Here is a 14,694-nt window from a genome sequence, read left to right on the forward strand (position 1 = left end):
AGCGGCCGCGGGCGGGGCTCTAGGCCTCCGCCGCCCACCGGGTCGCTGAGCCCACGCGGCAACCCCACAGAAGATCCCGCCCGGTGCCTCAGGGAGGGGAGAATCCAGATCTCTCTCTTAGCAAAACCTGGGCCCTTGAACCGCCAGGTGCCGGGGAGAGGGGAGGCTCCAAGACAGAGTCTACAGCCCACAGCCCAAGCCCTTGAGGAACTCCCCCCTTGACCCCCCCCCCACCCCGAGCCCCCCGCCCTGCCCCATTCCCTCCCTGCAGCCTGACGGGCCCGCACCCACCCCTCCCCAGCCCGGGGCCTCCCCAGTCCCAGTTTGCCCAGAGGTTAAGTGGAGAAGACACGCACCTCTTGAGCCACGTGAACTGGCTGGAGCCCCTGCACCGTAAGTTGCTGCACGGGGCCGGCTTTGGGCGCCTGTGGAGTGGCTTGGACCACGGACCTCTGGGATGGAAAAGGCAAGTCAGACTGTGGTAACCGTGGCGACCAAAGGCCCACCCATCCCTGAGCACCCACCCCATGCCCACATGAACTCCTGTAAGCCTCACAGCAGCCCGGTGAGAAAGAGGCCACCATTCTCCAGCTCTTCCCTACGGGCCCTGCACCAAGTGCCTTTGAGATTCAGGACCACATTGACCCCGGGCGTTCAGTTAGAGGCTACGCCGTGAACAGAGGCTCATCAAAGCGAGGCTGACAGGAAGTGGCAGAACTGAAGTTGAACTTGGGACTGACTGCGGGAGTCCTTGCCACCCACCCCTACTCTGGACATGAGTTATCGCACACCCCCGCATCCGCCATGCCTCCTCCTCCTCACTTTCATGCTACCGCAGGAATACTGACATCGCCCTCAGGGCACAGAGCGAGGGGCAGAGGCCGGGGGTGGGGTGGGGTGCCGAGTGGTGGATTAGGACTCGGACCCAGGCCTGGAGGTTCAGAGGGTGCGTGGTGCTCGGCAGGACATCTGCGAATCCTTCGGGATGGGGTTTCTGCTTTTCCTCTGGGGGAGGTCTGTGCCTTTCATCTGGTTTCGCGAGGGATTTGGGACCCCGCAACGTGAGTGATGACAACCAGATGGCAGACGACCCTTGCCACTTAACCTGCTCCAGCAGCTCAGAGCATAGCCTCCGCCCAAAGGCTGGCCGTGCATTTAGAGGCTGGGCCTCTCCCTGAGCTCCTTAGGGGTAAGCCTGGACTTGGCCTCGGGGCTTCCTCCCGGCGAGTGGGCCCAAAGAGGCAAGGTTGTTTCTCAAAGTTGTTTCCAGCGCCCATTCAGTGTTAGGTGCCACCTGTGAGGACCACATCTCATCCCCCAGCAACCCCGGCCACCCTGCCCCCAGACTCCCAGGGCAGAAGCCATTATGCAGATAAGGATGCTGTGTCTGAAGGAGAGCAGAGGTGCTTGCCAGAGGCCCCCGGGGGCCGGCTGAGGATGCACCCCTACCTGCTTGGCTCCCACAGACCTTCCCGACCGCAGCTCTCACAGACAGCCAAGGAGGCCGCAGAGGCTGCCTGGCCAGGACCCCCTGCCCCAGCCACCGCCCGCCTTGGCCTGGCACCTCTTGGGTGACGGGGACACTCTGCTGAACGCCACAGACCTGCAGCTGCTGCGGCACTGCACCCGCGGGGGCCCCAGCCGTCTTGCTGGAGGAGCTGTTTGCCTGCCCCGGCGACCGCTGCGAGGGAAGGAGACACGGGAGCGTAGTCTGGGCACCCAGGCCCTGGAAAACCCTTCTCAGGAGGGCAGTCCCAAGAGCTACTTGGGGAGGGTGGCAGTCTACAGAGGTCTCAGTCTCCTAGGCTGGTAACTGGCCGCGTTTCATGAATCCAAATGCCTAGTCCCTGCCATAGCCCCGCTCACTCCCAGGCAAGGCTAGGGGTTCGGCTCAGAGGTGCTGGTGGGGGGACCCACCCTCTGCAGCCCAGATGGCCTCAGCTCAGAGGACACCTGTGCCTCCGAAATCAGAGGGACTGCCGCCTTGAGGTGAGGAGGGGTAGGTGAGGCAAGCCCCACTTTCCAGATGGGAAGGGATGTCCCAAGGCCACACAGCTGAGTGGTGGCACCGGGCACTGACCCCAGGCAGACTGGTGACAGAGTCCCTGTTAGCTCTGGGCCATGCTGTGGCCACACGGAGCTGACGGCACTTGGTATTATTAGCTGTTTTACAGAGAAAACACTGGGCTCAGGAGGCTCCAGGGGCCTGGCCAGAGTCCCCCAGGAGAAATGGCTGAGCTGGGGGTCTGACCCCAAGCTCCTGATGCTGCCACCTATGCTCCCAGCCACCCGTGGTCTGCCTGCCTCCAACACACTCATTAGTGCTTAGGGGGTCCCCAGAATCCACCCTGTAGTCTGGGGAAGAGCCTCTACCAGCCCTGAGGGGCGCAGGGGGACCCGCTTTGCTTCCTGGGACGCGGGGTCCTGATGTGGAGCTGCGAGGCCCATCGCAGCCTGGGGTGGGAAGCAGGGCCACGAGTCAGGCAGCCAAGCCACCCGACCCGGGCTCAATAAGGACTTTGGAGGAGCGAGTGGGCTTGGGGGCACAGGGACCCCTCCAAGTATACTCTGGGGGTACATGCCCAACCTGGGGAGAGAGGTACAGAGAGGGCAACTGATGGGGCCACCACCTACCTCAGGGGGCGAGTGCACCTGCTGGGTGCCATGCACTGTCAGGGAAACCTGGCCACCCTTGCCGCCTGGGGCCGTGCTCTGCACCACCAGACGCTGCGTGGGGAGAGCCTAGAACCAGGAGGAAAAAGGACCACAGTTCACTCACAACAGCCCGTCCGGTTCCCGCGAGCATCTGTGCCACACCAGGCGATGTCCTGGTGGTGCTCACCCGTCAGCTCACAAAACTGCCCCGACGGCCCCCGGGCAGCACTGTTACTACCCCCACCGCACACAGGGTGACAGCGAGGCTTGGGACGGCGAAAGCGCTCGCCTGAGGCCCTGGAACCGGTAAGTGGCCGAGCCAGGGTTGACGTCCAGGGAGCCCGGCTCCACAGGCCATGCGCAATATGCTCTCACCCTTGAAGCCCGTTCTGGGCGGAGCCCCGTCACACCGCTGGCAGCCTTCTGGGGGACAGGCCACCATGTACTCACGGTCCCCGTGCTGGCTACGGGCTCTTGGCTCCTAACTGGCATTGGGTTCTCTGCTTTGAGATATCGGGGCCGGGCCTGAAAGCCACCTTCCTTACTGCTACTCCTCGGCTGTCTATTAAGATGTCTCGTGCAGCAACTCCTTCCCCAACGGGCCCTGACTGCCACCGTCTCACTGGCCGGAGGCAGCGGTCATCCCCCTGGATGGGGCCCAGGTCCTTGATGCTGGTGAAGGCACATCTGAGCAGGCCACCAGGAACTGTCTCTGCAACCCAGGCGGAGGCCGGGCCTGGTGTGGCAGCCTTACCTGCTGGGGCACTGAGATGTTGGTGAGCTGGAGGGGAGACACGTGGCCCGGCTTGGCCTGCACGCTTGTCTGGACCAGCAGACGCTGTAGGGGCAGGGAGTAAGGACCTGAGCCATGCGGGCTTCCCCAGGGCGGGGTGGGGGTGGTGGCTGAAGCGAACATCTTGCTAAGAACAGGTGAGCAGATGGCTCTGGCAGCAGGGTGGGAGGGGAGGCCAAGTACCTGTGGCCACCGTCACCAATGCCCCTCTCGTGTGCCCTCCCGCCCTGCCCCCTGGGGGGGGGGAGGGGAGTACGTCCTACCTGCTGGGTGCCCTGCACCTGCTGAACCACCTGAGTGGGGACTCCGGTCTGGCTGGCTGTGGAGCCCGGGCTGGCTTCTGATACAGTCTCACTGGCCCGCATGGCGCCTTCTGTGAGGAAGGGTCACTGGGTCAGCTCCGCCTGCTGTCCCTGTCAACCCTGAGCCCGAGCCCATCAGGAGGGGACGAAGTGGCCTGAAGCTGATCCTCTGACAGAGCGGGGTCTCTCCAAGATCCTGCCTGTCTCCTGGCAGGCCTTGACACTGCACATTGGGATAAGCCTTAAGGACCTGTGGCCTTTGACATGCAGAAGCAGCCCCACCCCACCCCACCCCTCCTCGTCCCAACGCTAGACCAGGAGGGGTGACTGAGGAGCCGTGATGCTCAGGCCCAGAGGGCTGGATCCCTTTCTCCAACAGATAGGACTTGTGGACAGCCAGTGACTGACCCCCTTCCCCAGGGTCTCAGCAGCCCTGGAAGGACCAAGGTGCTGGGGCCACCTTCCTCAAGAGGACTCTTGGCTTCCCAGGAATGGGAGATGGTCAGGAGTGAGCTCAGAAGGCCTTGCCAGCCTGTGGCCAAGCACTAACCCCCCCTGCACTGTCCCAGCCTCCCTGTCCTCGGTGGGGCGGGGGCAGTGGGGGGGCTTGGAGGTGGGCAGGCAGGTACTCACGCTGACAGGCAGCCGAGAAGAGGCAGTCGTAGAACATGGTGCCCACCTGTCCCCGCCCTGCCCCTGCCCCTGCCCCCGTCCATCCAGGGGAACCTGCCCCACGGTCCTCACTCCTTGCCCACCTCTTTGGGAACAGCAGGGTGCGTGGGCAGCTTTCTACGCACAACCTTGGGGAGCTAATCCCTCCCGGTGGATGCAGAGCTCCCGGCTGCCCTCTTAGAATAAACACTCTCCTCCCAGCAGACAAGGCCCAAGCAGGGCCTTCTCTGGGCCAGGGCCTTGCTATGAAGTCAGGAGGGAGGCTGGTACCCGGAGATGCTATCGGGCAGGCGCAGGTCGAGTTTCATGCACATCTCGCTGAGTGATTAACAAGGGAGCTGAGAAGGGGAGGGGCACGGGGAGCAACTGGCCTTGAGGGATGCTGGCTGGGAGCCCCCCGCCCCAGTCAGGATACCATCCATCCTGCCCCCTCCCTGTGGCCTGGCTTGGTCCCAGCAGTTCCAGAAGCCAGGGTAGGGTGGTGGGGCGCATATGTGCCTGCCTTCCTCCAAAGTGCTACCAGGAGCTAAGCTGCCAGTGCCACCTCCCCGGGGGGTCCCTGGCAGGACTGGAGGGTGGTGGGCAAGGAGGAGGGGTACCTATGGTGCTTCTAGTGCCCCAAGTGTTGCGCTACAGTCTTCCCGGGTAGCTGGAGACAGACAGAACTTCTATCACCCCTGTTATTAGATAAGGCAAGCGACAGGGAAAGAGGAAGTGACCTGCTTAAGGTCACCCGGATGGGAAGTGGCAAGACAGGATGCTGGCCCAGATCTGTGCCCACATAAACCTCACATTGTGCGTAGAATCCAGAGTCTCGGGTCATGCTTGGGCTGATACCCCAAGGGCCGTGGTAAACAGTGAGGGGGGGCGGTCAACGGGAACCCCAGAAGGACCAGAGCATCGGGAACTGGGCCTTGGCTATGTGGGGACACAGGCTTGGGAGAAGAGCCTGGCCAGGGCAGAAGGGCAGTGCCAGGGAGCAGCGAGAACCTCAGGGACCAAGTCTGGAGCAGAGCTCAGGAACGTGTTATGCATTGGGGGGAGGGGGAGTGGTGGCCAGATGTGGGAGGTGGTTGTTGGGGGAGGCCTCTCATTGGCCACACGTGGGACACACATTGGGACAACCTCAGGCCTGCTTGGCCAGCTGCCTCTGCAGCCAGTTCCAGGAGATACCAATCCCTAGATCCGGCCAGAGTCCTCCCTCGTATCCACTTAGGGTTCCCTGAGCAGTGAGGGAGGCAGCCATCGCTGAGATGGGCCCCCGGGAGAAACCTGAGAAAGCCCTGAGTCACGTGAGGGGCCTGGCACACCTGGCCGTCCGTGGGACACGGGGAGCCAGGCCCAGCCCAAGGAATGGCACCCAACCGAAGAGGCCTCTGACAGGTTTTGCCTAGTTCATGGTCGGCCACTGAGTGGAGGGGCTGGCCCCAGCTACCTCCTAGGCCCGGGGACTCCGATGAAACCGCCTTCAGTGGGACCTTCAGCGGGACCCTCAGCAGCTGGGAGGCCTGGGGACCTGCTGAGACCAGGGGATGGGGAAGCCCCAGGAAACAGTCTGGGATGGTCCTCAAGGCTGGGAGCCCCGGATCTGCCAGGCCAGGAGGGGGTGCCAGGCTGCACCATGAAGTAAGCAGGTGAGATTCCAGAGTCTGATATTTGGATGAGGGGCTTCGTGTGTGTGTGTGTGTGTGTGTGTGTGTGTGTTGGGGCCTCTGCATCTGTCTGTCTGCTTTCTCCATTCTGGGCATGTGCATGAGACCAGGGAGGGCCCTGCAGCCTCAAGTCTATAGTCAGGAAGTGGCAGCTGGTTTCCTGTCCCTCAATCTGATGAGCATCACTTCCTCCCCGGGCCCTGCAACTTCCCCTCGAGACCTACTCACATCTCCAGGACCACGAGCTATGAGGGGGGAAGACTGAGGGAAGCCCCAGAGGCTTGATGACAAGCTGTCGTCCTCACGGACGACAAACGGGGCAGTCTGGCTCTCTCCCTCCCGATCCTTTGATCCTGAAATGACTTCCGTCAGGCGCTCTTGGAGCGGCCTGTGGGTCCTGGGTCCCTCGTCTGCCCTGACCTTGGCTTCCCGTCTGTAAAGCTCTCTTTCGGACACAAGTCTTCCCGGACTCCCAAGGACTCCAAGTGTGAGCTGAGCAGGGAAGACAGGCTGGCCGCAGACCCTCCTTCAGCCAGCCCTGTCTCCTGCAGGCCGGCTCAGTTTCACCTTCCTGCCGTGGCAGCCAGGGCCCGCAGTGCCCTCCTTCCACCTTGAGTTTCAGGCAAGAGGCTGGCAGCCTGTGAGGACAGGCACTTATGGATCTAGAGGGCTGGTCCTGAGCAGGGAAACGAGTTTCCTTCCCATCACCTCCAAAGACACCTTCGGGCAGAGCCCATAAAGTCTGGCGTGTGGTGTTGCTCTCAGTTGGGCTTCCAGCCTGGGCTCCAGGTTGGATCTGGCCCGCGCCGCCCCCCCCCCGCCTCCTCCCTGCGTCCCCCTGGGTCCCTGGTCAGCTCAGATTGCTCTGGCTCTGAAGGAGCCCCTGGCACCTTGCCGCAGCCTTGACTGGTGTCAGTTACCTCCCCTACCCCCGCCGCCGCGCCTGGGATGGGCTCACGTGACCCAGAGGCCACCCTTAGATGAAAAGAGACACTAACCCAGGAGAGGGTCATGGAGGAACCCTGGGAAATCACTGCGAGGGGATGGGGGAGGGGCCAGTGGAGCAGCAAGTGGAACGACAAGGTACAGCCAACCTCCTCTTCCTCAGAACAGACGAAGGAAGCATCACCCAGTAACCCTCTGGGGGACGGGCTCCCCGCCACCAGAACAGGGAGCAGCGAGGAACAGAAAGCCCCCAGCACCACCGTGAAAGACAGACCAAAGAAGGAATCCCTAGTGTCACCCCCGTGGCCCATTCACTGCAGCCCACCAGCATAGAATGGCCCCACGGTATAACGGGGGACCAGGGGAGTGGGAGCAAAGGCCTGACCTCTAAGCATCAGGGGCTTGCTCCCTGGGCATGCATCAGGGAGCACAGGAGAGGCTGGGGGCGGGGAGAGAGGAACATGCCAGGAGTTGGGGGTGCCCTAGGGCCTGGAGTCATGTGCCCTTTCCAAACCCTTGCCCTGAGGTCCCTGGACCCCCAAAGCAGCGAAAACCAGCACCCAGGAAGTCCAGGGCCAATCAGATGCCCTGTATGCTGAGCGAAGTCCTCCGGCAGTGACAGGCGAGGCCTCCCGCCTGCTCTCGGCTGCCCAGGGCTGACCGAACGTGAAGGCTGTGATGGGTCAGGCTGGCACTCACGTGGGTGCTCACCAGTCATTCCACAAAGACCCAGTGGACAGAGCCCCGCCCTCAGGGATAAGGGGATGGGCGTCATCACTTCAGGTGACGATGAGTGTTAAGAAGAAAAATAAAGCGAAGTCAGGAGACGGAGCGAGCCGTGGAGGGTGGGGAGGTGTGGGCGTCAGGGAGGTGGCATCTGAGCAGACACCAGAACAGAGAGGACAAGCCATGGGAAGGTTTGGGACGAGCAGTGCACCAGGCAGAAGGCGCCGAGAGCGCAAAGACCTGGAGGTCAGACTGAGCCTAGTGGGTTTTTAGAGCCGCAGGAAGGCCAGTAGGGCTGGAGCAGATGTGGGAGGGGGCAGGTGGGACCAGGTGGGGCTGGGAGGCTGGCAGATCTCCCAGCCAGAGTTGGAACGCTAGGCAGTTGTCGGCAGGGGATGTAGGAAGGGCGGAGCTTTGAAAGCCCTTTCCTTGTGGGAGAGGCCACAGGGGCCCAGCTCTCCTCAGGTGAGAAAGCCAAGGTCAGGGTTTCTCAGAGAGGGTTCCCAGAGCCACCTGCCTCCGAATCATCTGGGTCGAACTGGGTTGTGATGCGATTAATCAATAGTTGCCATCAGGCTCCCTCTTGGGCGCTGTGGGGGTGGACGGTGGTGGGTGAGGGCAGGGGCTGGATCGGGGGGGGGGGGGCGTGGAGGTGGGAGAGATGGTGGGTGCTGGCAGCATTTAGGAGGTGGGGCCAAGAGGTCTTGCTCAGGGATGGGCAGGACGGGAATCCAGGCTGGCCTGGGCCCGGGTGTGGTATTTATTAGGACGAGGAAGTCTCAGGAGAGGGCGGACTGGATGAGGGGAAAACATCCAGAGTTCCGTGTGGCCATGCTGGCTTGGGAGGCCTGTTCAACCCTGAATGGATGGGTCACAGGCGGCTGGGGGTCAAGGCCACGGCCCAGGGAGTGCTGCTGGCACCGAGGTGGGAGTGAAAGTGGACACACTGGACAAGGCCGCCCTGAAGGGACGGGAGGAGGAAAAGAGCAGAGGGGGCTGAGAAGGGAGGCAGGAAGTGGGCAGAGACCAGGGCAGGAGGGTGCTTCTGGGAGGAAGGGGGCCAGTGTGTCAGGTGGCTCCCAGGGACCAAGGAAGCAGACCAGCAGACTGACGAGGTGGAGCTGTGGGCGACTCCCAACTGGGGCCCTGGGCGGGGGGTGGGGGAAAAGCACAGGCCAGCAGAGGAGAGAAAACGAGTTAAGGAAGGGAGGGGGAACCCTTCAAGGAATTTGAACTTAAAAGGAAGTGAAGCCGTGGGCAGCAGCTGGAGGGGTGCAGGAACTGGGGTTTCGGGTTAAAATGGGAGCTGTTTCACTTTTGCAGGCTGGTGGGAAAGATGTGCAAGAGAGGCACTGAGCCACGAGGCCCTGGAGGGGATGGCCTGGGATTTTCAGAGCTGGTGGGCACAGACCCACCCTGAGAGCTGTGAGGCCAGCTCAGGGGAGATGGGGTCCTTCTTGATAAGCGATGGCGCCTGTCCCCAGTCCCCAGTGAGGTAGGCAGCAGGGTCAGGGATCAGGAGGGAGGAGTGAGATGAGATGATGGAGGTGAGGGTCGGCTTCTTGCAGAGTTGGGAGGTGGGGTATGCTGGTGAGAAAACCCAGCAGGATAACTGGGCAGTGCTGGGAACCTGCTGGAGATCTGCGACCTGGGGACCCTGGCCATGTCCATGGCTGGTGCTCTCAGCATGGCTCCCACATGACATCCCTCCAGGCCAGTCCCTGTGGTAAAGAGTCGCCACTTTGAGCCCCTGCTTGCCCCCACCCCCACCCCTCTCTGGAGACCCCGACACTGCCAGGAGCCTAAAGGATGCTGCTCGGGGCTCCGGCTACATCCGCTCTGGTCCCCCGGGGCGATGTCAGTTGCCACGTATCGCTCTATATTGTCCTATCTTCCTAAACCCGGCCTTGACCTGCCCCTTCCACAGCCTCCCAGGATGGCTTTGCGATTCCCCCTCCTTCCCTTTCCATTCTGGAAGGATTGAGGGGCTTCAAGGCATTCTCCCCCTGTCCTACCCCCACCCCACCCCTCGGTGCACACTGGAAACCACTGAAGATGCCCAGTCCTGGTCTGAGCTCTGCCTCCTCAGGGGCGTGACTCCCTGTCCTGACCCTCTGCTCCCAGTCCCTCCTGCTGGGCCCATCTCTAGGACGTGGGAAAGATGGTTAGGCAGGAATCACGGACACCACGACTCAAGCTTCCCGGCCACTTTCTCTACAGCCACAGGGGAGACTGCAGTGAGAAACAGGGGTCCTTGGCCACGCAATCAAGAAACTGCCCAACCAACAGCCTCCCTCGGCCCCTGGGTCCTGCCAGAAACAAAAAGGGTACACCTCTGGGGAGGCCTCCCAGCTGACCTCCCCAAAGTGCCCCCACGAACGCCTCGCATGAGATGAGGGCAGGCCGTTCGCCCTCCGTCTCCAACAGACGTTTGCAAACTTTAAGTCCCCCGCCCAGTCCTTTCCTCAAGTGGCAGTTTACTTGGGGACAGAGACAGAAACAGCTCTAAGGGCCGCCCTGGTGGAAAGGAGTTCAGGCGCACAGAAGCCTCGTTGCTTGGCCTGACCCCTCCCTCCCCAGAAATGCCCCCCACCCCGGCCCCCCCCCCCCCCCCGGGGACCCCAGCAAGTTTGAAAGCTGCCGTGCTGTTGACAGGCACAGTGACAGAGGGAGGGCATCCCTGTGCCCCCCTCCATCCAGGACGCAGGGCTCCCCAAAGTCCTGTCCGAGTCGTTCTCAGAGCACCCCCGGCTCCGAGGACATGTCCACTTACCAGAGACGGTGACCACGATGTACTGCTGGGACGCCGGGGTCGGGGTGGGGGCGCCAGCCGGCTGCGAGGGCGTGGGGGTGGCCGGGAGCTCCGTCACATACTGCTTCTGGCTGCCTGGTGGCTGTGCCTGGGGCTGGGGGCTCTGCAACTCAGTGACATATTGGGGCTGGGGGGTAGCCGCGGCGGCAGGCGGCTGGGGGGGCTGGGGCGCCGCTGCTGGCGGCGGTGGTGGCTGGGGCTGGGCCTGTGGTGGCTGGGATGGTTGTGGGGCTGCCTGGAGCTCAGTAACGTACGCTGGTGTTGCCATGCCAACAGTGGGGGAAATGATAATAAATAAGGCTTTTTTTTTTTTCTTCCTTGGGAAGAAGGGGGGGGAACAAAAAAAAAAAAAAAAAAAAAAGAAGGAAAAACAAGAATTAATCTACAGGCGGAGGAAACCAGGGGCAGCTCCTGGCTCCCTAGAGACACGGTTAGGTTCATCGCTAACTTAATTAAATCCTGAGGCTGGTGGCCAGAGACAACCAACCCATCACTGCAGGGGAACTGGTTATGGACTGGGGCTGGCCCACGCTTCTTCCACTCACCCCTGTCCAGGGCTTCTGCCTTCTTCCTTCCCAGCCTCGGCTGCCTGGGGGACCCCTGTGTCAAAGGAGGGTGAGGGAGGGTGGGGTCTTGGGCCCTCACCCAGAGACAAATAGTACACTTCTCCTGAGGGCTCCTGCAGACTGGGCAATGTGCTGAGTGCTTTCTCTCCATTATTTCATTTTAAACTTTGCAACAACCATGCCTGGGTTTGGGTTTGCTCCTGCCAGATGAGGAGCTGAGGCTCAGAGAGGTTAAGGAGCTTGCCCCAGGCCACACAGCAGGCTGAGGCTGAATCCTGGGCACTCTGAGCACCTGAGTAGCTGGCTAATTGTTGGAAGGTAAGGTCGTGGGGAAAGCTGTCTCGCAGCCAGCCTGCCCCAGTTCCCTACATGCCTGCTATTTGGGCTTGGATTCTTGGCTGGGTATCATTCCCAGTGGGGTGCCAGACAAGGGAAGAGTGTTTTTGAGTCCAAAAAGCTCTTAGAGCAGCTTGTGGCCACAGAGGCTTTCAGGCCCTTGAATGGACCGTAATGGGTTACCATAGCAGATGTGAGCTCATCACAGGAAGAGTGCCCTTCCGAGTCTAGGGGCACCGGGCTGGGAGCAGGCCCCGGCCACAGGGCAGGCTCAGCAGTCACCGCTGACCTCAGAACGGGGCCGGCCCAACCAGGCAGAGGCAGCCTTTCGGGCTGCTGAGGGGTCGTGGGTCCCACTCCCAGGTACTGGGCTAGGCACCCGCCCCTCCTGATGAGCCCAGTCCCTTCTAGCTGACCGCGCCCCTCCCAGTGCTAAGCCCCACCCCCGCAAGCCCCACCTCCCTCTCACCAAGCCCAGAAGATGGGCAAACGGTCCCCCCCGCCGCCGCCGCCGGGGCCGCCGCCGCCCACACTAACGGGTGCCATCCCCAGCCCCTAAACATCTGAGGACAGCGGATCAAACACTGGGGTGGTTAACAGAAGCTCCAGCCCCCGTATCTTCGCGGCCCCTGCCAGCCCAGGATAGTATTTGAGTTTGACAGCCCTGCCCGTGGTCGCCTGTGACACCCGTGGGCACTCCAGGCCCCGATGGCCGCTGAACCAGAGGCTCTCCTGCGCTAACCCTTGAGCACCTGTGTGCCATCGCGCGCCAACAGGCAGCCCTCCGGCCACTGGTGACAAGGAGTGGGATTTGCAAGGGGAAGGGTTTGCAAGTGGGATTTGCAAGGGGAAGGACGCGGGGGGTGGGGGTGGGGGGACAACTCTTGGTTGACCGGAAGCCCCAGGAGCCCTGGCTGCGATCACCTCTGCACAGCAGCCCCATGACGGAGGAGCCACCAGGGCCATTTTACAGATGAGCAAAACCACGCCAAGGGTGCCCAGCAACTGGTAAGAAGAGGATTTGAACCCGGGTCTCTCTGAGCTCCAGATGTGTGCTCTTAACTGCTAGCCCCACCCCGGGAGCCAGGCACAGGGCTCACTTACTTCTCTCAATCAGTACATAGCGTGTTCCCTGTTTTCCAGATGGGGATACCTGAGCCCCACGCACAGAGATTAAACACCTGCCACGCGCAAGAAAATGTCATCATCCTGCAGCCCCTGCCCTCCCAAAGTCTTCGTGCCAGCATCAGAGGGGCTGCCTTATGGGGGCTCCTCACACCATCAGGTCCAAACTCCGGCCGAGCTCAGGTGCTCGAGTCACGGCTGCTGATCAGTGTGATCTGTTTGGGGTCAGAGCCACCTCGACACGAACCCTGACTGGTCTCTTAATTCATGAACACATTACTGACCTTCCGCTGGGCCTCAGTTTCCCCATCTGTACCTAGGGATGAGGAGGACACCGATGCATAGGGCTGGTGTAAAGGTCCGACGAGACAAGCCCAGCACCCAGTAAGCCCTGAGAGGTGGAAACCACTATTCTCCTTCTCATTGAACAAGTATCTGTGCCACGTAGAGATGGAGGGGGAAGGGGAAAGAGGTCTTAGAAAGAGGTGCCCAGGGGGACTCCAACCCTGGTGTTTGTTCATCAGCATCACCTACGGAGCTAGTTAAATGCAGGCTCCTGGGACCCACTGCCCAGAGTCTGGGATGGCCCCAGAGTCTGCTGTTTGAGCTAACTCTCCACCAGATGATTCGAGGCAGGTGGCCCTGGGGGACGTCTGTGAGAAACCCTGGCCTGGGCTTTTCTGAGCCCCAGCACGGCTTGCTCCTGGGGTACCTCCCACAAGGAAAGAACTTTAAAAGCTCCACACTTGCAGGTGCTTTCTCCTCCTTGAGGTGCAAAGCCCGAAGGCCTCATTCCTTCCACTCAGGGGCAGGGGACGGAAGGGACAATGAAGGCTGAACAACGAAATTGAAAAGGAGGAGGGGAGGGGCGCCTGGGTGGCGCAGTCGGTTAAGCGTCCGACTTCAGCCAGGTCACGATCTCGCGGTCCGAGAGTTCGAGCCCCGCGTCGGGCTCTGGGCTGATGGCTCAGAGCCTGGAGCCTGTTTCCGATTCTGTGTCTCCGTCTCTCTCTGCCCCTCCCCTGTTCATGCTCTGTCTCTCTCTGTCCCAAAAATAAATAAAAAACGTTGAAAAATTAAAAAAAATTTAGAAAAGGAGGAGGGGAGGGGCGCCTGGGTGGCTCAGCCTATGAAGTGTCTGACTTCGGCTCAGGTCACGATCTCACTGTTTGTGAGTTGGAGCCCCGCATCAGGTTCTGTGCTGACAGCTTAGAGCCTAGAGCCTGCTTCAGATTCTGTGTCTCCCGCTCTCTGCCCCTCCCCCACTCGGAGTCTGTCTCTCTCAAAAATAAATAAACATTAATTTTTTTTTTTTTTAAGAGAAGGGGAGATTAGTGAAACAGTTAAACCAACTTCTCTATTGGCAACTGTCATTGCCATCAGTCTCCAGGAAGGGCCATACAGGATCCCACGTTTCCCACAATTGTGTGACCAGGAAGCCCTTTTCTTTCCATTCGTGGATGAGTAGGTTAAGCACTGTTCTGCAAGGTGCTCCCTAGAGAGAAATAAGTCACGAATATTTATACGGCATGAGACCCCTTTCTTTACAGAGCAGGGCACACAGAACAAGAGAATCACTCAGCAAACCTGTTCCTTGGCAATGTAACTGCCAAGAAAGTCACCAATGGCTGTATCTATCTTTCAAAGTCAGTTTCTGTTTTTGGAGAATGTTTGCATCAATCATTGAATCAATCAGTCTGTGGGCAGGCAGCCTCTATTGCAACTACTCAACTCTGCCCTTGCAGTGAAAGCAGCCATAGATAATATGTAAACAAATGAACGCAGCTATGTGCTAATAAAACTTTATTTATAGACACTGAAATTTGAATTTCATATCCTATCACGTCAGGACATTTTATTCATGCCACACAATATTCTCCTTTTTGATTTTTCCCCCCCAATCTCTGAAAAGTGTAAAAATCATTCTTTGTTCACAGGCCACACAAAACCAGGCGGCAGTCAAAGTTTGCCGACCTCTGTTCTGGATGCCAGATTCTACAACCAGATGGTTTATATCTTGGACAAGGCCTTCCGAAGGAAATGGAAAGAAAGCTCACTTTCCTCATCCGTAGAATGGCTTCAATGGGGAACTTGCAGGGGAACAGGGAAT

The 14,694-nt window shown here is 60.4% G+C and overlaps 1 protein-coding gene across 1 annotated transcript in view; it reads right to left on the reverse strand.

Moving 5' to 3' along the window:
* RFX1 (regulatory factor X1) overlaps positions 1 to 14,694 on the reverse strand; it is a 33,218-nt gene that overhangs the window by 14,156 nt on the left and 4,368 nt on the right. The window contains exons 3-8 of the mRNA XM_040449646.1: positions 10,519 to 10,874; positions 3,712 to 3,821; positions 3,410 to 3,493; positions 2,635 to 2,742; positions 1,565 to 1,681; positions 351 to 452 (exon numbers count right to left, since the gene is read on the reverse strand). Coding sequence (XP_040305580.1) covers positions 351 to 452; positions 1,565 to 1,681; positions 2,635 to 2,742; positions 3,410 to 3,493; positions 3,712 to 3,821; positions 10,519 to 10,825 — 828 coding nt within the window. The 5' untranslated portion in view covers positions 10,826 to 10,874. The remainder of the gene's footprint in view (positions 1 to 350; positions 453 to 1,564; positions 1,682 to 2,634; positions 2,743 to 3,409; positions 3,494 to 3,711; positions 3,822 to 10,518; positions 10,875 to 14,694) is intronic.

This window comes from Herpailurus yagouaroundi, unplaced genomic scaffold, assembly GCF_014898765.1.
Source record: "Herpailurus yagouaroundi ecotype Mexico unplaced genomic scaffold, PumYag 200, whole genome shotgun sequence".
Taxonomy (NCBI): Eukaryota; Metazoa; Chordata; class Mammalia; order Carnivora; family Felidae; genus Herpailurus; species Herpailurus yagouaroundi.